This window comes from Onychomys torridus, chromosome 3, assembly GCF_903995425.1.
Source record: "Onychomys torridus chromosome 3, mOncTor1.1, whole genome shotgun sequence".
In the NCBI taxonomy this organism is placed as follows: domain Eukaryota; kingdom Metazoa; phylum Chordata; class Mammalia; order Rodentia; family Cricetidae; genus Onychomys; species Onychomys torridus.
This window is the reverse complement of record NC_050445.1, coordinates 42,020,291-42,041,557: the sequence shown is the minus strand read 5'-3', so window position 1 is coordinate 42,041,557 and position 21,267 is coordinate 42,020,291. Positions and strand designations below refer to the sequence as shown.

General features: G+C 36.3%; 1 protein-coding gene across 6 annotated transcripts in view; it reads right to left on the bottom strand.

Annotated features, from left to right (window-relative positions):
- The window catches only part of Znf800 (zinc finger protein 800), a 46,330-nt gene that overhangs the window by 13,258 nt on the left and 11,805 nt on the right, over positions 1-21,267 (bottom strand). For 3 of the 6 annotated variants that reach the window (XM_036180917.1, XM_036180916.1, XM_036180918.1), the window contains exons 4-5: positions 16,851-16,994; positions 12,121-13,813 (exon numbers count right to left, since the gene is read on the bottom strand). In XM_036180917.1, coding sequence (XP_036036810.1) covers positions 12,121-13,813; positions 16,851-16,994 — 1,837 coding nt within the window. Of the gene's footprint in view, positions 1-9,132; positions 10,877-11,330; positions 13,814-16,850; positions 16,995-21,267 lie in introns of those variants that run through there. The other 3 variants (XM_036180921.1, XM_036180920.1, XM_036180919.1) reach the window with 2 other exon arrangements.

Sequence of the window (21,267 nt, the reverse complement as noted above, 5' to 3'; positions counted from 1 at the left end):
ATAGAGGAGCTGGAGAGATGGCTCAATGGTTAGGAGCACTTGTTGCTCTTCTAGAGGACCCCGATTTGATTCCCAGCTAACAACCATCTGTAACTCCAGTTTCAGGGGATCCAACACCCTCTTCTGACCTCTGCAGATACTAAGCATGCACATGGCACACAGACATATTTACAGAAAAAGCACCCATATACATTTTATAAAAATAATAAATCTCAAAAAAGAATTTTCAAAGGATAAAAACCACACAGATTTAACCAATGAAGTGAATGCATGAGTTCATTCACACTCCCTTATTCTGTATGTTCCAAGTTTTACCTACTTGTAGTGATCCCGGAGGAACAAACAAGGCTTGTAAAGGAAGTGCACCTTTTGAAAAGGTCATCATTCAGTCCTTTTGATTAAACTTTGAACTTGAGGGAAAGTTGCTATCACTATAACAAACTAAATGTATTATCTCCTAAGATGCTAAGTAAATAGAAGGTACACACTGAATGCCCTGTGTGAGTTCTTTGACCTCCAGAAGTATGGAATTCCTATACAGACACAATTATTCGAAGCCCCACCTTCAAAGCCACCTATTCCAAAATGATTTCTGAAGAAAACACACTGGAAAAGTATCTAATGACCTGCTACCTGTCTGATTAAGAATGACTCTATAGCTGCCTTCACTGAATCATGACCCTATGGTCAGGAAAGGATACACATTTCTTCACTGCAGTGTAGTGTGGGGCAATGTAATTACTGAGTCCCATTTTGGGGGGGAATAAATGTAAAAGACAAAAGGAAGAAGCCCACTATTATATCAGAAAGAATAGCACTACAACCAAGGTCTATGAAAATGTAGAAGACTTTAGGATCCTGTAATATTCTTCTTACCTTACGTTCTCATCCACCCACTTTTTCAACAGTTTTTAACAACTACCTTGTCCTAACTACTGTGCTAAACCTGCAAGTGTGGAAGTGTACATCTATCTTACATAAATCTTTTCAGTGGAAAGAGACACATTAAACGAATAAATTCACAATATAAGCATGATAACAAACTCTATTAGAGGACTCTAGGAAAAGAGGATATTGAACTTCAGGGAGAGACGTTTTATTGAGAAGCAACATTTAAGCTGATAATAGACAAGGAATGGACATACAGCAAAACCTGTTTTAGGAAATCAGCTCTGGCAACAGCACAGAGGCAAGGTGAGAAAAGAGGTTGGTTAAAGGACTATTTATTACAAAAGAGAACGTAAGAGACAAGGTCTACACTAAACTACTACTGGGAGAGATAGCAGGAGTCAAACGTGAAGCTTTTAAAAGTCAGACAGATACACACTGATCAGTGATGAGAGCAAGAGTGTAAGGGGGAAATGTCAAAATCCTTTCCAGGATTCTGATTAGCCAGGTAACTGGAAGGGCAAAGATGAGAACTATTCAACAGGGAACACACAAAAGAGGAATGAGTTTGAAAGGACGATAAGTTCGATTTATTACAAAGGTGAGCTGCATTTTATAAAATTCAGTAGGTATAAATTAAAGGTAAATCTTAATTATCAAAAACTTATTAAGGCAGAAGTCATGGTTAGAGGCTGTGTGAATTAGATGACAAAGTGAAAGCCAAGATAGACTGTGGACTACTGGTAAACCCGAAATGAATGACATTCTGTTCTTTCATTCCCTTCCTTCAACCATCTCTTGACGGCTGTCATGTGCCAGGTATAGCACAAAGCACTGGCCGTACAAAGACAAGGCAACACTTGTCTTAAATACCTTCATGCACCCACAGTAACGTTTACCAAGAAAAAGAAGTGGGAATGGTGAGTGGAGAGAGGGAGGAACAGAGGGACGGAGGGAGGGGAGGAGGGAGGGAGGGCTTCCCTGAGTTCATGACTTAGAACGATACATTGTTGAATAAGATATTACCAGTCAAGAAGCAAACTATCAGGTGGTTCTGCCAAAAATGGCATCAAACTGCCGCACTCCACCACACTCCAGTCCATACATAATGGTTTGCTCTAACTTAATAAACTGCTATGTGTCTTGGCTTTATCATAGATGTTACATCTGACTTTTCACTAAACAGTTAAGAGTAATGCCCCCTCAGAAGGCAACGAACAACAAATGGCCAGGAAAGATAACCACAGAAACTAGGTGCTAGAAAGTATTTCAGCAGGAACTTGATGGCAACTTCAGCGATCACTACAAAATACACAAGTATTTTTTACTAGTAAATGAGACAAAGAAGATCAAGTATATTGCGTGCAATTTAATGTGAAGTCTTTGTATACACTATCATTAATTTATAAAAGTCCCACACCAAACCTATGTAGATGATAGTTTCTAAAATTATTGTTTTATAGACAAGAAATTTCAAGTTAATAAGTAACTTGCTCAAACTACAAAACTGTTAAAAAAAAAAAAAAAAAAAAGAGCCAAGACTTGAACTTGAACCCTAGTTTGAAAACTCCATGCTTTAACAATGACATTATTCTCTTTTCACCAAAAGAGCAGAATGGTGCCAGGTACATCACGGATACTACATAGTATCTGTTGTGAAAGAATGACTAACAGAATGGAAAGCAGCTATCACAGTAAGTCAAATTCCAAAAACACAAACAGAAAAGCAAGAACAATGCCTTTAAAATGTAGAGCTTACTACGCCCTATGGTGGGATGCCTCACTCAGCCTTGACACAGGAGGGAGGGGCTTGGTCCTGCCTCAACTTGATATGCCATGCTTTGTTGACTCCCGTGGGAGGCCTTAACCTTTCTGAGGAATGGACTGGGGGGCAGAAAGGAGGTGGGGGAAGGAACAGGAGGAGAGGAGGGAGGGGAAACTGTGGTTGGTATGTAAAAGAAAGAAAGAAAGAAGGGAGGGAGGGAGGGAGGGAGGGAGGGAGGGAGGGAGGGAGGGAGGGAGGGAGGAAGGAAGGAAGGAAGGAAGGAAGGAAGGAAGGAAGGAAGGAAGGAAGGAAGGAAGGAAGGAAGGGAGAGAAATGGAGGGTTCACTAAATTGCCAGCTCAAATTATACAGTGTAACAGAGTGTCTGGCAAATAGTAACAACTTGTTACAGAACAACCCAAATGCTGCTATAGGAAACACAAGGGTGTTTTCCATTAAAATAGCAGGATTTTTATGACTTTACAAAGCCAAAGATGAAAATGCATCAGACACTTCAGAAGAAACAGCAAACACTGATCAAAGGACTATCTCATATTTTCTTAGTATCGTTAGGACTATTAATGTATTCAAAAACATGGGCTGCCTTTAAGGTTTTCATGTATATTAGAATCCTTATATTCTAGCACTATCCTTTAAATATTCTCATCGAAAGATTCCTTCTATTGGGCTCAGGAGCATGTTTTATGCTACTGACTTTCCTAAGATGATCACATGACAGGACCAGCAGAGAAAAACCTGTCCAAAGACTATATACACTATAGACTAGCCAACAACCTATGAAGAAACCTACCATGACAGAGAAATTTGCTAAATATACCTAATTCAACCAATCTCACTTTCCCTTAAGAGCCTGACAAGCTACATGAGAAAGGAAAGCAGCTAAAAAAAAGTGCAGAAAAGGCAGGAAGCAGAAATAATGGGCAACTGCAACTATAATGAGAAGACAGAGTGAGGTATCTTTTTTAAGTGAGTCTTAGAAGGGCTACAAAAGAAACAATACTTCTTGCTGCCAAGACAGCAACACCCAATCACTAGATTTCCCTCCAGTTTTCGTATCACCTACCTAATGGAAATCTAGTGAAGCCAATTCAACTGGATTTCCACAAGACCTGGCCACTTCCTTCTCCCTTATGTTACCCACATAAAACTTTCAGAAAAACCTCCTCGCCTTACCAGATACAAGCCAAACAAAATTATGTGCTTGCAACCAAAAAGGAATGAAAGATCCTGACAGCTTCTTTACTGAGTGCACATGTACTCACACACCAGCTTCTAGACACTAGACAAGCCAGGTGGTAGCTGGCAAGCCAAGCCTTCTGATTCCCACATCTATTTTGCAGCATCTGTGGTTCAGATACTATATTACTGAGCCCTACTTACCTAGTCTCAGAGCTCCAAAAGAGCTTAAAACCTTAAAAATTAATGACTTAGGTCTGAGGAAATAGGTAAAGTGCCTAGTCTGCAAGCATGAGGACTGAGTTCAGATCCCCAGCACCTACATAAAAAGTTAGGCATGGCAGCCTGTGTATGTAACTCTAGTGCAGGAGGTGGAAGTTTGGGAAAACGGGTAGATTGCCCTAATCTTGCTTCAGTCTATCCAAGCATTAAGAACCAGATTCATGAGAGACCCTGTCTCAAAACATTAAAGTGGGTAGAAATCATGGAAGACACCTGATGTCAACCTCTGACATGCATATGTACATGCACAAACAGATACACACACACACACACACACACACACACACACACACACACCCCGGCATGCACACATGTGCACACACCAAAAAATTAAAAAGTCTTCATTATAAATTCCATACTTCAACATTAACAAGAGCTCCAGAGCAATTATTAGAAACAAAACCATATCCTTTAAAAGTTCCTTGCTCTATGTGTGCATAAATGTATGTGTGAAGATTTTTGTGGTGAGTGAACTGGTTTTCTTAGAATCATATTGAATAAATGTTAATTAGTCAAGGTAGTCAAGCACAGACATGATAACTGGAAAATATCTTGTGGAAAAGTAAGACCCGCTGGCCTATCTCACACCCTGAATCCTGCCCACACAAAAGGTAATGCTCAAATATTCTCAACATGATGCCCAGTAGGCAGCACACCATGGAACTCAAGATATCTAATAAGCAAAAACTATGAAAATAACTCCCCTACAGAAACTCCTATTTCTCAAACTACCTCTCTGTAAAAACTAGAGGACACTCCTTTCCCTAGCCACCCCCACCTCACCCTGTAGTCCAGTTACCTGTGCACACTGTGCCTAGTTCTTCATTCCTTCTTCTCTTAGAGGTGCTCCTTCCTTTCTTATTCCCATTCAAAGTCAGAGCTACCAGTCACAACTAGCACATACTGTGAGTTCAGGGCTGCTAAGGCACCTTACCACTCAACAAGAATCTCAGTTACTTCTTAAAAACATTTGCTGAGATGAGAATGTCTGACTAAATGATACAGTTCTGTTTCTCAGAGCTAGTTTATTTTCAATATATTCCCAGATAGTAGGTAGCAAAGTTCCATATTCAAAACCTAAATTGTAATGAAAACTACATGCTCTTAAAGTACATTCTTACATAGTAATATCTCATCTGAACATAACATTATTAGGTACTCTCAAAGTGTTGCCAGATTATATGGAGCAGTAAAGGCAGAGGCTGGTTATTATTGCTCAAGCATCCAAAACAGGGTTTTTGTTTTTTGAGAGGTGGCTAATTTAACCATATCATTCTATCACTTAAATATTATTTCATTTGCCATAAATATACCTCAGATACTAGACACAAGCATTTGAGTATCAGAATCATCATGAAAGGTAATCTCAGCACACAGGAGGCTGACAAGGATAATCGTGAACCCAAGTCCATCCTGGACTAAATAAAATAGCAAGTGTCAGGCCAGCCTAAGGTACATAGTGAGACCCTATCTCAAAATAGAAAGAGCTAAAAAGGCAGTTCAGTGGTAGACACCTGTGTAACATATGCCCTGAACTCAATTTCAAGCACCACTACAAAAACAACAAAAGCAGTCACATTTCTTTAGTTTAAGATCAAAGATTCACCTAGGCTCTCAGAGAAGCAAACTGAACCAACAAAAGCTCCAAGGTCAAAAACAGTTAATGACTGCCATTGGATGGGCTTGTTTCTTTATCTCTTCATAGCACATTCACCAGACATTCCCAACTCAGATAAATAGGGTGCCCCTGAATAATCTATTCTTTCCTTAAGTGAGTGGCTTCTTTCAAACAGTACTATATAGCTATAAGGCTTGTTTTATTTTTAAAAATCCAACAATGTTATTTAATATTAGTTCCCAGTCAGTAGTTTGCACATGACCAAAAATATTTGTGGGACAGAGCAGATGCCAATGAGATTTTTGAAGCAGATGGATGGTTACGGGAGGGCCATAAAAACAAAGCTTAATTTACAATGAACATGCTTTTTAAAACTCCCTAGTATCTTTTCAAGAGAAATGAAAAAAAAAAAAAAAAAAAAAAAAACGTAAGAAAGATAAGCTACTAACATCCAATTTTAAGTACAAAAGCAACAGATCTGGTGTGTAACAAAGTTCTCTTCCAATGCCCAAGTTTCCATCTAAACTTAATTTAGTAGTAATGATAAAGTTCCCAACTGACTGTCATTCAAGCCTTTTCTAGAAATAATATCTAACACTTATGGTAACATGCCAGGCACTGTTCTCGGAATTTTGCATGTAGTCTTCATGTCTTCTGAAAAACCCATTAAGTAAAATCACCAGTCCTGTTTTATAGGTGAAACAACTAAGGCAGAGAACATTGGAGTAGATTTGCAAAGGTCACGAGGGATATAATTTGTGGACCCAAAATTTTACCAACTAGTCTAGCTCCAGCTCATTGTTATAAGCTACCAGTAAGATGACTATGTAGTGAATCACTCTGCATTTGATAAAATGTACAAATGTTAAGATTGTGTCAACTAAAAGTGTACACTTTGTTTCCTAGTAGCTATGTGGCATAAATATGTTATTGAACTTTTCCAACCTTCAGTTTTCTTTCTATAAAATGGGAATAATGAAGAAACAGGTCTTATGTCTATCGATATGTGATGTGTTAACAGAATGCGTGGTATACAAGTACAGCATATTATTCGCTATCACTAGGACTTATCTTCATTTTCATAAACTCTTTTTAGAGGTAGTATTTCCTAAGCCAATCTCCCCAACACTGGGATAATAAAGAGACCTAGAACCACACATGGTAACACACACATGGTAACACACACATGGACCCCAGCACTGGAGAGGCTAAGGTAGAAGGACTGTGAATGTGAGGCCAGCACAAGCTACAAGGCAAAACCCAAGAATGTGTTAGGTATTGTAGGAACTTACAGTCAATCCTCTGACATCAAAAATATGTAATCAAGCTAACTAATTGCAGAATAGACACAAATACCAAAAACTATCTTTGAGCTTTTTCCCTAACCAGATGCACAAATGGTTTCTAAGTTTTCCTTTGCTTCTGAAGGTGTGGTAGCAAAAATAGGTGGAGAAGCTTGAAAACTCCCTCCCAAATTCAGTGTGAAATACTGAAGCTTCAGAAGAAAATGAACTGCATGTTCTTATCCTTACCTTCCCCAAATGGTTTAGCTATCTGGGACTAATGATCTCTTTTAATCAAACAGAAGGGGAAAGGCAAGGTAGGAGCTAGAAGCTCAGAAGAGATAAAGATGCAAAGTAGAGAGAGGAAAATGAATTAGGAAGGGAAAATACTGGTTAGTAAGTTTAAGGAAACATGTTTTTATTGTGCATTTTACCATGTGCCTAGCGCCTCCGAAACCAACCAATTGGCTGCTTCTAAGATCATCTATCCTTACATATTTAGTTCATAAAACCAGAGTATAAAGAAAAGCACAGTGCACAGGAGGACTTTTGTCTAAGAGCAGAGTCAACATTATACAATGTATCCTACAGCCTGGCTTTGAATTGGCTCTCAGAACCATGGCTAAATCATAATCCTCATAGACTATGAATTCCATTCCATTAGAGAAGTAACTTCTACAACTCCAAAATAAGGATCTAAAACATTCCTGTGGGCCAATGCAGAAAACCTAGGAACCTAATTTCTAAATCATAAGGTCATTTCTATGTCATTTTCAGTAGCCATGCTATTTGAAGACCTTCTGCAATGTCACACCAGGGAGTGATATCGTGCCTGTTTCTATACATATCTGCCATATACCTATAGGATAACTTCCCTGTTTCCACAACATAGTCATAGCAAACCACACAGCTCTCCACTGCTGCATCCACAGTTTTAAAGCAGAGTAGAATTTATTGCCTACAAATTAATATAATAAATAATTTCTTTAAAAACGTGAAAGTACTTTGCAGTGCAAACCTGTGCAAACCAAGAATTCAGTTCATACAAATAAAACTATGTTAAAAATTAAAAGAGAATTTGTTTTTCCAGGAGGTTCTTCTTAATGATGAACAGCAAATCCACCTGTATATTCACTGTCAGTCTGTCCGTCTAATGAACACCTGCCTACTGTCATCTAGACCTCATCCAGTTCTCACCTGCACTATCCAATCCAAACAAGGTGAAGTATAACTGTGTTGGTTACTGTTTCTCTTTTTGCCTACCCTCAGGAAGAGAAGGTGTCTTTAGGAAGGAAGATAAACTCTAGACAAAAATTCCTTTAAAATTTCACAAAGAGAGGTCTATTTCTTTTTTACTAAAATCTTGATCACAAAAGATGGACAAGAATTCATTATTTTCAGTTTTACAGTAGGAATCAAGTATTATCTAAAGCGGTCGTTTAAAATTCCCCTGACTGCTTCCTAATTGCTGGGTTATAGACATGTGCCATCGTATCTGACTTGGAAGAAACTCTTGATCAAATAGCAGCTAAAGTGGATATAATTTTATAACCAGAGACAGGTCTAAATATAAATGACCAGTTTGGATGACTACTAACTCACTTCACAGTACACTAACAGAAAGTCATATGAAAGTCATGTAGACTATGTGCAGAAAAGCTTTGGGCACAATAAACCCAGAAGGTAGATAGATACACAAGTCAGACAGGAACAGGAAAAGCAAAGACTTTCAAATACCCTTATTTTTCTACACTGGTCCCAGTTTAGCCTGTTATGTCTATGATGACAAAATGCCCCCACCTTAGGCAAGTTCTGACACAGCACTGCTTTTTCCATAATGGCCTAGAAAAAAATTTTCTGAAGACACATGTGTTTTCTACTTATAAGGTCCTGTTCTGTGGCACAATACTTACTCAGGGGGAAACACACTGTAAATAGCCTTGTGAGGGTAGTAAATAAAGAACTTCCAGTGTTGTCTCCCCCGCTCCAACATCAAGCTATTTTTCTTTCCTTCCTACAATAATTAACAAGTCAAACAGACTGGAAAAGGTCAGCGGAGTATGTATTGTGTGTAGGAATGCACAAAAAAATAACACCTTGCAAATGTCAAAAATACAGGTTTAATAATGTGCAACTAATGAAGATGGTTTATAAATTAAATGCCCCTACAACACATTTGGTCCCTAAATATATTATGCTATTAGTCATTAAAGTTAGACCTCTAAGTACAAATTCTCAATCTGTGGAAAAGTTATCTGTTTTTAAATTAAAGAGAAATCATTACTTCTTAAAAATAAAACTATCAGGATATAATTCAAGTGTAGCTGCTCATAGTCACTGAGTAAGTTTGATAATAAAACATTTAAATTTCAACCAATGTACCTGTGTTGAAGCACATTTAGCTGAAATAACTTTTAGTCTGGTTTATTTTCATCACATATAGTACATTTTTCCAACAAAAACATGTACATTCAATATAGAACATTTCCAGCAACAATTACAGTCTTTCTAATTTCCTTTCACAGTATATTTTAGTGCAAAGCACTTAGAAGGGTAAATGTTTTTCTAACTATAGAAGCATTTTATTATGACCTTCTAGATCTTCAACATTTAAAAATTTATACAAAAAGTATACAGATGGACAGGGTCCATTCTAAGTACAGCTGTGAACCTACATAAAAACATGGTATATTTTCTTCAGTACCTTTTAAAATAATTTGACACAAATTACTAAAAAATAAAATATTCCCTAAAAGTACAAAATATTGATACACAAAAACCTGCCCAAAATTTCATAAAGATAGACGTATTTCTTTTTTCCTAAAATCTTGATTACAAAAGATGGACAAGAATTCATTATTTTCAATTTTACAGTAGGAATCAAATATTATCTAAAGTGGTCATTTAAATTTTTTCCTTGGGAGAAAAAAAAAATTAGGATGGACACCCCTATCTTCCTTTTCCAGCAACATTTAAAGAAATAAACTAGAAACACAAGAAGTGGTTGCATATGGATTGTCTGCCCCTATAAAATATTAGTAAGCTATTTATTACCTTCATATAAACATTAGTAAATGTGTGTTCTTTAAAAAAATAGGAACTGAGAAATAAGATCACATCTATCATTAAAGTGCTTTATATAAAATTTAAAGAAATATAGGGGAATGTTTAATTTTCATAAAAACTTCTAATGTTTACAAATGATAAATGTAATAATGATCTATGCATAAAATGAACTGGAACTTTTCTTTGAAGTATATATTTTAGAATAAAACATTCAAACATTTAAGTGCTAAAGAAGAACTCAAATATAAATGGATGCAAAATAATTATAAATATTCAGTAGGTTACTAAATATTCATAATATATTGATACTAATTTGTCTTTTGATCCTAACATACTTTCTACAAAAAAATCTTATTTACCTATACAATCTAGTTAAAATTTTGCATGTAAAGTGAAATAAACTTAAACCACTAAAAATACAAAGTTTCTATCAATTAAAAACTATTATTTTCTTCATGTTGTTGATCATTTTAATCAACAAATTATTTGGAAAGCAAAATTCCCAACATTTTTGTAGAAATTGTAGACCATATATACAGGGTCTATGAAGACAATAGAGAATATCACAGCTACTCAAAAGTGCTGGAATGGGCATTGCCTTAGGGACTGGGTAGATGGTTATTGTTTAACTCAGAAATCAGCAGTTACAGTTGAAAATTTATGAAAATGTTCTTTTTTTTCCTCATAGTACCATGTGAAGACGTTTAGTGGTTCTAACAACTTAAAGTCTTTCCACAAAAATGAACTCCAAACCTTTTCGTACATCACTTGAAGTTATCTGAGGAGAAATAGGAATAAATGAACACTTTTGAGTTTACCAATAAAACCTTGGTCTTAAGTTACACAACAGTAAATGACTTCTAAGGATGACTTCATGTCAAGTTTTACACACAAGTGAAAACAATGTGACAATCAAACCACATTAACATCCAGGCACTCAAACCTAAGGCCTCTGCTCTAGAACCTGTATCTGTGTGTTTAGTACTAAGTACACTAGTCTAATTGCAAGGGGCAAAGGTACTACAAGCAAACCCTAAAATACATAGACTTACAAAAACAAGTATTGGGAGTCTACTCCTTATTTTATGTTGCATTTTAAAATCTTTAATTCATTCCAAACCTTCCTTTAAAAGTAGAATTGTTCTTTCTTCCAAATGGGGGTTTTGCCTTCCTTTGATATCTCTCTCTCTCTCTCTCTCTCTCTCTCTCACACACACACACACACACACACACACACACACACACACACATACTACTACTACTACTACTGAATAATACTAACTATGTTGAAATGATCACTGATAAGTTTATTAAACAGAAAGGGAAACAGGAGTGTATGTACCTAAAAAAATCTTTCCCCTATAGATCAAAACTTAAAAACTCACTAACACATACTCCCAAAGAGAAGAAAAAAATTCAAACTTTTGTTTGCTAACTTTCCCCCTTCCTCTGGAAGCTAAAAGTAAGTAACAAGTGCTAATTCTTCTAAATTCCATCTGGGGATTTTTTTTCCTAAGTACTACACTTTATTTAACCTACAAATTTTTATAATTATAGTGCCTTAAAATGTTTTTCCTACAATTATGTCCTTCATAAATTTATTCTGATATACTTAACTTTCCTACAATGCATTATGATTAGTAGACTAAAGAAAATTAGTAGACTGAGTCAAATTAAACCTGTGCAAGTTAGTTCAACATGAGATTTCTATGTAAACATAGACCAAAATAAATGTACTTTACAAATTAAAACAAAAGCACTGACCCTGTGTCATCTACCTACAGCTACATTGCATTGTCCTCTGGAAGGCAAGTATTGAGATTAACTTTTGTTCCCGAGCTACTGGAATAAAGGTCACTGAGAGATAAAAGCAATAACCATCCCTCTTCCAGTTCCTACTGCTATATGATTTATCAAAGAAAATGTTAAAATGGAACCAGCTATTAATTTATGGCCAAATGACTTTTTTTTTTTTAGTTCGATGCGGGGGAGGGGGAACAAAACTCTGTAACTGTTCCTCACCAGACAAGAGCCTTAGATCTTGTACTTCGGCCTTTGGTTTTGTTTCCTTCGGGGGAATTGGTAGCATTTGCCTTATGAGTTTTCTTATGATGTTCAAGGTAAGTCTTTTTGGCAAATGCCTTTCCACATTTATTGCATCTGTGAAGAGAAAAGTTTTTTGTGACTTTCACTTCAATACCGACGTCAGCTACTTCATACTTTTTACTAGGAGAATTGGAGGTGCCATCATGTTTTGAATCACTGTGTTTCGCTTCATCCCTTGAAGGGCCTCTTTTTGCCACTTTGTTTAGAACAAAATCAATGGGCTTTTTTATAGCTCTGATTTCTAAACTGGCTGTTATTTTCCCAAGGTAGCGAGATGACTTTTTATGAACCACAGTTATATGTCTTATCACATCACGTTTCCGACGAGTTTCATAAGTGCAGAGAGGACACTTGTAGAACTTAACATAAATGTTATTCCCATCTGTGTGCAACTCAATGTGTTTAGTCAAGTTCTGCTTGGAAGTAAACTGGCGTTTACAGAGTTTACAGTAAAGTTGCTTAAAGTCAAAGCCAGCTGAAAGTTTTGGTTTCCTGACTTTTTGCTGGCCACCTGCAGCCGAAGGACTAGCTGATTTAGGGCTTTCGGAGTCCTGTTTAACTTTATTTTTCTGTGTTGCCGGTGTGTTCTTTTTCTCATTTGAATGGTTGGTTCCCTTTAATCCATTCTGTGGAGAATGGGCGATAGAAGGGGGTGAAGATTCTACAGACTCTGCTGGCTCAACTTTAACTTTTATTTCAGAACTGCTGGCAGGGTTATTCGGGCCTTTCTCTCTCTTAGAGTTCGCTCCAGAAAGAGTTATCTTGTGGACAATTTGCATATGTCTCTTAAGCATTATTTGTGAACTATATTTCCTCTTGCAAAGGAGGCATTTGCATGCAGTTAAATTATATTCAGCCTTTGAAGACTTTTGTTTTCGAGTCTTGAAAGATTTTTTAGGAGAAGTGGGATCCAGGGACAAAGGCTGCCCAGGCTTTGTTGCTATATCAGGAGTAATCGAATCCCTCCTCAGTCCTCGATGAACTTCATCAAAATGCCTCCTGACATTCGCCTTTGTAGCAAATGATTTACAACAAACCGGACAGCTCCTGCTTAACGAAACTAGAACACTCCTACTGCGTCCTTCCGAAGCCTGGCTTGGAGCCTTCCGTGTCTCAATGTACTTTTTCAGTTCTTCCATCTTTTTCTTGTGCACTTTCCGAATGTGACGACGGACGCCTCGTCTAGAATTGAATTCTTTTCTACAAAGACAACATATCAACTGGTGACCAAGGTCAGAACTATCAGACGTTTCCAAGTCAGCCTGGGATTCCTGAGGTTGCTCCTCAGAGGGAGGTGCAGCTTCATCCACAGCAGTCTCTACAGGAGGAGGCTCCACGGCTTCCACCACATCTGGATCTGTGTCTGGGACTGCTTTCGGCTGTTCCGTGCTTGTCTCCTGGACTTGTACTTCAGTTTGCTCAGGGGTACTGCTGGACTCTGTGACTTCAGCAGGGTTATCAGTCCTTGAAAGATATTGAAACACTGCATTCTGATTGGTTTCTATGGGTTCTAGCTTAATAATATACTCTCTCTTGTCCACTCTTGGATATATGGCTTCTAGGAGATCATTTATGGCTTGGCTTTGCTTATCATTTACATCAGGAAGGTCTGTTAAGGAAAAAAAAATTGTTTTTAACCTGAAATGATTAACCTATTCTAACCCTCTAATATTTTAAAAAATATAATGAAGTTTATCTTTTAGTAGTACATTTCTTTTTATAGCATTATCTACTTTTCAGCATTTTATAAATATAAAACCTAGTTATTAACTAAATTAAAACTTTGATTTAATTTATCATCAGATGAGAATGGTAAAATATGAAGCGTTACTTCTTCTAAGTTCCCTTATTATAAAATACATAAGCACATGGATAGTCCTAAACAATAAAAATACTATTACTTATTTATAGTCTGAAAATTTTAGAGAACCAAAGCCAACTCAAGTTCTTACAACCTGGGATGGATAAAATATCAGGAAGGATGCTACCATATATGAATGATTTTTAATGCAATATAATAGTATTCTAGCTAATGTAAGTCTAATAAGCAATATAACTATTCTACTGGGACAGTTGAATATCTCACAGAAATAAAAATGTCTGCAAGCCAACATAAATGGCTTGAGGTATAAAAACCCAGTCTTAAACAATTTTCTCAACATGACAAAATTTTACTGAAACAACCAGTTAGAAACTATTAGTCTACACATAGAGCTAGTTTTACTTACTTATACAATAGCAACCCCCTCTATAGGCAACCAAATAGTCTGCTACAAGACTGGCTGGCATCAGTTATGTTTCCACATACAAATCTAAAATCCAGTTACGAATAAAATTCTAAATCTAATAATTATTTAGAAACCAAAACATAATCCATTATAGTTCTTCTAATCCTCTTTCCCTTTTTCCTCATTTTTCATGGGTGTGTTTGAGTGTGAGTATGTCTACATATGTGGGTGCGTGCGTGTAGGGATATGTGTGTGTATGGGGGGTATATGTGTGTGTGTATGCATATGGAGGCCCAAGGTTGATGCTGGGAATCATCTCATCAACATCACCTTATTCATTGAGGCAAATTCTCTTAATCAAACCTACAACTCCCTAATATGTCTGCTTGCTTTAGCAATTCCCCTGTTTCTACTTTCTGAGGCTGGACTTACAAGCAGGCCACCATGCCCACCCTGTATGTATGTGAGTTTTGGAGACACAAACTCTGACCTCAACCTTGTGTGACAAGAGCCATTCTTTGTTTTTGTAAATAGTAAAGCAGCGTGGTAATACTTTCATAAAAGTATATGTAGAACTGCCAAAACAAAGTACGTGTAGAAATGCCAAGAAGAATGCACAATAATCTGGCAAGTCCACTTTTTTTTTTTTTTTTTTTTTTGAGACAGGGTTTCTCTGTGTAGGTTTGCATCTTTCCTGGAACTCGCTTTGTAGACCAGGCTGGCCTCGAACTCACGAGATCCACCGGCCTCTGCCTCCCAAGTGCTGGGATTAAAGGTGTGCGCCACCAACGCCCGGCTATAATTTTAATTATATAATATAATGAAGAACATCAAGAAATAAAATACTACTTTAATTAAAATGTTAGATTTTTTAAAACTGATTCCTCTAGAATACTTTTTAATTTATAGCTCAATAATAAAAAGTTCAGTAAGCTCAAATAAAAGTACACAGATTGTCTTAAATAATAAAAAATGGCCAGGTAATGGTGGCCCACACCTTTAATCCCAGCACTTGGAAGGTGGATCTCTGAGTTCGAGGCCAGTCTGGTCTATAGAGCAAGTTCCAAGGCAGCCAGGGCTACACAGAGTAACCCTGTCTTGAAAAATAAATAAATAAATAAAAATAAAAAACTTAAAAAAAAAAGAGGGTTGGAGATTTAGCTCAGTGGTAGAGCACTTGTCTAGCAAGTGCAAGGCCCTGGGTTCGGTCCTCAGCTCCACATACAAAAAAAAAAAAAAAAGAAAAAGATTTAAACACTAAAAATGTTACTATTTTTAGTCTCAAAGTTTTAGACTGGCAAAACCAACCCGAAGTTTCCATAACCCATGATGAATAAAACACCATGAAGAATTATCTTATAAATGAGTTTCAATAAAATATAACCATATTTTTCATGTAAAAATTTCTAGACAAATATGAAACATTTATTCTACCTATACCCTATAGCGCACTTAACAAAGTTTGATAATAATTTAAAAATACTCTGCTATTCAGTTTTTGCATTATATCTCCCTACCAAAAAACTTAAAAATAAAAAAGGTGAATTGAGAAATGCAAAAGATCCAAAATGTATCTATGGTATCAGGCTAATAACGTAAGTATCTCATTTTTTTAAGTCCACAAAGTTTAAATCCCTCAACAAGAAATAATGAAGTTACCTAGTATTACTATGTTTTAAAGAATGAGTTAATCCTTTAAAGCAAGAAAATAACACTATACATATTACTTATTTATTCATACAAAGAAAAGTACATTTAATTCAGACATTTAGTTCTACAAAGACTATTAGCATGTCACTTGCCTTCATCACAAGAAGTACTTACTAATCCTGTTAGTCTAGATATACTCTAACACTGATTATGTGACATCTAAATAAATTCCACTAAGAACAAATCTGACCCCTTCAAATTAAGATCCATAAAACACTAGAAAAATTAATAAATATTTTAATGCTCTCTGCCATTCCCAAAATATCAACTAATTTACTCATTCTCTGCTATTTATTGGAGGCATTCTCATTTACTTAAGGAGAATCTAAGTAAGTGATCAATCATATTTAGCAACAAGTTGTTAAATTAAAAGAAATATACCATGAAATTGCTCCCTTAAAGACAGCTTAATATTATAACTTTCAAATACTAACTAAACTATATGAACCACATAAACATTCAAAAACAATCTTCAATATTTCAATACAAATAAATATACTCACAGATTTAAATTCATAGATTAGGAAAATTCAAATGGAAAACACTGATATTAAAGGACTATCCAAAGAACTAAACATAACAATGTCAAGTGTTTCATTTTATTCTCCATCACTAAATTATCTACAACTAGAATATCACTTTAGTGCAAAATACATAAAAGCAGTAAAAAAAATACTTAATTCTAAAATGCATATAAAGCAAACTTACTGTCATCCATTTGAAGACTTGGTGGGCAGTAAAATTTCTTATGGGTAATTAAATTTGGTAATCCTCTAAAGAGACTACGGCATAATTTACATTCAAAAATAGTGTCCACATCTTTTAACAAAATATGTTTAAGTTGTTTGGTTCCTGGAGGGAAAAGAAATACATGAAAGTTAACTCGGATCAGCACTTTTAAATAAGATATTAACTGTTGATAATTCAAAAATAGTTACTCTAAAAATAAAATACAGAAATAATGTCTATTAACTAAGTGATACAATAAGTTCTAAGCAAATATTATATGATTTGGCAATTTAGACAGCCAAAAATGATGCCCTTTTTCTACTTCAGTAGCCAATCAATTCACTGGCTATCCCAAGACAGTGGTTTTGACACCTGATTGAGCATTCAAGTGAGATGAGTATAAAGATATACATGGCCCTTTCTAGAGATTCTAAGTCAGTAGGTCTGGAACAGGGTAAGAAAATGTTTCCCATCACTCCTGAAAATTTTCTGCTAGTTCAGCCAGATTTTTTCTAAATCTGCAAGTGAAAAATAAGAAGTTTTGGTTTTAGTTTTTATCACATTTCCCAGTTCATTAAAGCTCCAAATTCTTATCACAGGATTATTTATGAATATCCTTTTAAAATTCAGTTATATTACTTCAGGCTCTGGGCCAATATAGAGTTATATTATTTTGTGATAAAGCAGAGAATCTCTTTCCCTACTGAAAGAGAATTTTGAATTTTGCTCAGGCTTTTTGATAGTGCTATCAATTTATATATCTCAATCTTTTATCCATGAGAACTCTTACCCCAATTCCAATTACTTATCAATATAATTACTGTAGTCCAGTATCTGTCTTATCCATTGATTATAAATCCTCAAGGCAGCCAATACCAAGCTTACTATATTTATAACCACAAGGTGTTCAGTTCTACTAACAGAGAGATGCTACTGACCTAGGGAATCTAAGCATTATGGTGGAAGATCAACAGACATAGAATAATTGGCAAAAATCATCAACTCTTTAAAGCATCCACAAGGAATAAAGCACAAGACTTTTGGTTGTGACTTCCTACAGGTCTTTGCTATAGTAACTTACTAATTAATAATAAATACCTTAATTTTGTTATTTTCATTGACAAGGTATCCTGCATAATACCCTTAAGAACACTTAATTACTGAATGTTCTATCATTTAACACGAGTTTGACTGTCTACAAAGCTCTGGTACTACTGAAGAATATAAACTACCTTAACATAGTGAAATTGAAACTATAAGGTCTGTCACACCCAAAACATTACATGGAGCTGGTAAAACCCCTCGGAAGAGGAGGAGGAAGGATTGTAGAAGCCAGAGGGTGGAGGACACCAGGAAAGCACAGCCCACAGAGTCAACTAAGCAGGTCACAGGAGCTCACAGAGACAGAAGCAGCAGTCATGGAGCCTGCATGGGTCTACTATAGGTCCTCTGCATTCATGCTGTAGTTGTTTAGCTTGGAGTGTTTGTGGAACTTCTAACAATGGGAGTGGGGTGTCTCTGACTCTTTTGCCTGGGACCCTTTTCCTCCTCCTGGTCTGCCTCGTCCAGTCTTGATGTGAGGGTTTGTGCCTAGTCTTACTGCATTTTGTTACACCATGTTGGGTTGATATCATTGAGAAGCCTGATCTTTTCTGAAGGGAAAGGAAGGAGCCTTGGATCTGGAGGAGGGGGAGGGGCGAGGGGGAACTGAGAGGAGAGGAGGAAGGGGAGGGCTGCTGTCAAGATATATTGTATAAGAGAAGAATAAATAAAAAGAAAAACATTGTAGGAGTTATAAAAGTTCAATGTGTCTAACCCAATCTTTAGCAATCTATTTTTATTTACATCTAACTATTAAGAGTATATTTTATCATCACTTTACCTTTGTCTTTTTTTTTTCCCCCAAAGCTGAGGACCAAACCCAGGGCCTTGTGCTTGCTAGGGAAGCGCTCTACCACTGAGCTAAATCCCCAACCCCTTATCATCATTTTAAAGATGGGTCATCTCTCAAAATTCTATTGCAAAATGTTGTTTTAAGGGTTATTAGAACATTACTAAGTGTTTAAAGATAACAAATCTGATCCAGTCTAGTTATATTATCTTAAAGAGCTATATAATACCTGCATTTTTGGTTCATCCACCTTGTATCATAGAGTGAAACAAACCAAAACTAGTCCTTTCACATTACAAAAGAACTTCATGATCGACAGCTATATTTGGTTCCTAACTAGCCCCAAAGTGATTAACAAACTAGACGCAGTAAACCTGGGATTGAAATACTTTGGCTAAACCTCTATAACAGATGCACATTTAGTTTCACAAAATGTAGCTGAATATAAGACTAGTGGGAAGAAAAAAAAATGAAAATTTTACATACTAATTATAAATTAAAAGATCCACTATATTCAAAATAGAGATTGAATCTTGCCTTAAAAAATTGTCAACAGAGCCTACTGTGGCAAATAGACCAGCAGCAGGATATACTGAAGAGGCAGAGGCAAGAGGCTCATGAGCAAGGCAATCTGGACTATTCTGAGAGATGGCTCCGCAGTAAAAAGTACCTACTGCCCTTGCAGAAGACCTGGGTTAGGTTCCTGCCACCCATGTGGAGGCTCACAACCATCCATAAATCCAGTTCCAGGGGATCCAACAACTTCTTTGACTTCTGCAGGTACCAGTCATACACATGGTACCAAACAAGCATGCAAACAAAATACTTGCACAAATAAAATAAAAATAAATCTTTTTTAAAAATAGTCAAAACATTGAAGGAAAAAATATTGAAGAAAAACAAAGGAATCTATTTAACTAAAAAAATGCAACTAAAGGAGTCAGAAAGATGGTTCAGTGACTAAGAGCATGTGCTCTTGCAGAGGACCTAAGTTTGGTTCTCAGCATCCTCATTTGGCAGCTCACAATTGCCTACAACTCCAGTTCCCGAAGGATCCAACATCTCTGGCCCATGCAAGTACCTACACTCACATGTATACCCCTACACTTACACACACACACAGACATAATAATTAAAAATAATAAAAAACTAAGATTTAATTCAACTTTAAATTTAAATAAGTGAATAGCAGCATATTGAAAACATTACCCATCTTATATAAACATGATTATAATTAGTTTAAAAACAGTGAAGTATAAAAGATTATATCCTTAAATTAAGTAACCACTTTGTTCACTATGATCTCTCAATCACAGAAAAAGACATCAATTTCTTAATTAATCCTAGTTAATGGTTCAGTAGTGAGCATTATTACTTACTCCCAATAGGCATCAAAAAAAAAGTATCTCCTCTAACATATCAGTTATAAACACTTCCCTCAAAATGCAAACACACACACAGACACACACACACACACACAGAGCCCACCAGTTACTGTTGACTCAGGCACACCAATTTCTTTTGGGTCAGCAATACAATAAACCCTTCCGAATGGAGATGGAGAAGGAGTGAGTGGAGGGTAGGGGATAGAAGGAAGGTGGATGAGAGAGAGGAAGGAGGGGAAACTGCTTGGTAAATTTTTAAAATTTGGTAAGAAATCCACCAAATGTTCTCTTGCTCCTCTGTCCTTTGTACAGCATCACCCATGTTATTCTTACTATAATGTCTCCTTCCCTAGTCTGACTCACTTACGATACTTCAGACCCAGGTAAGAGGTCATTTCTGCCAGTGTGCCTTCTCTGACCTTCCTATACAACACTCTCACCTGCACTCAGTGCCCCTACATCTACCCAGCTTTCCCACTATCCTGCAGGAGTTACTGTTCTATGTACCTACTGTGCTAAGATACCTAAGAGAAAAGTTCTCTTTGACACTCACCTGTACTACTGTCTGTCCTCAGGACAATGCCTGAATGACTTCTAGTATAAAGTTTCTATATATTTATGATATCACTGTTTTCAACTATGTGGAGTTGACTTGATAACCAAAAAGGTTTTCTGATTCCACATACAAACATTTTACAAAGGAAAAGGTAAGATATGTCTTGTTGCATAAACAGGTATTAAAAGATTTCCTCTAGTTTCAGCCACCATTTAAGATGTTATATTTTTCACATCAGAACACAATGGATTTCTTCAAAATCAGCTACCATTTTTCTGACTGCTTTGTCAAAACAAACACAGCCTATGTATGTCATACTAAAACTCCTCCTCACCCGAGAAACAGGCATGGTCATCTAGACAGCAACATAAAGTTTGTCTACAGTCTGAATCCTGAGAAACAGAGCCATGCCAATTTTCTCCAAACAATTCCTTTTTTAAAAAAATTAATCTCTTTCTTGCTTAGATTCTTAAATTAAATTAGAAGTCACTGCTAACTGTTTAATAGATCATCAACCAGGATCTAAAAAAAAACAAAAACAATAACAAAAAAACACCAAAGGGT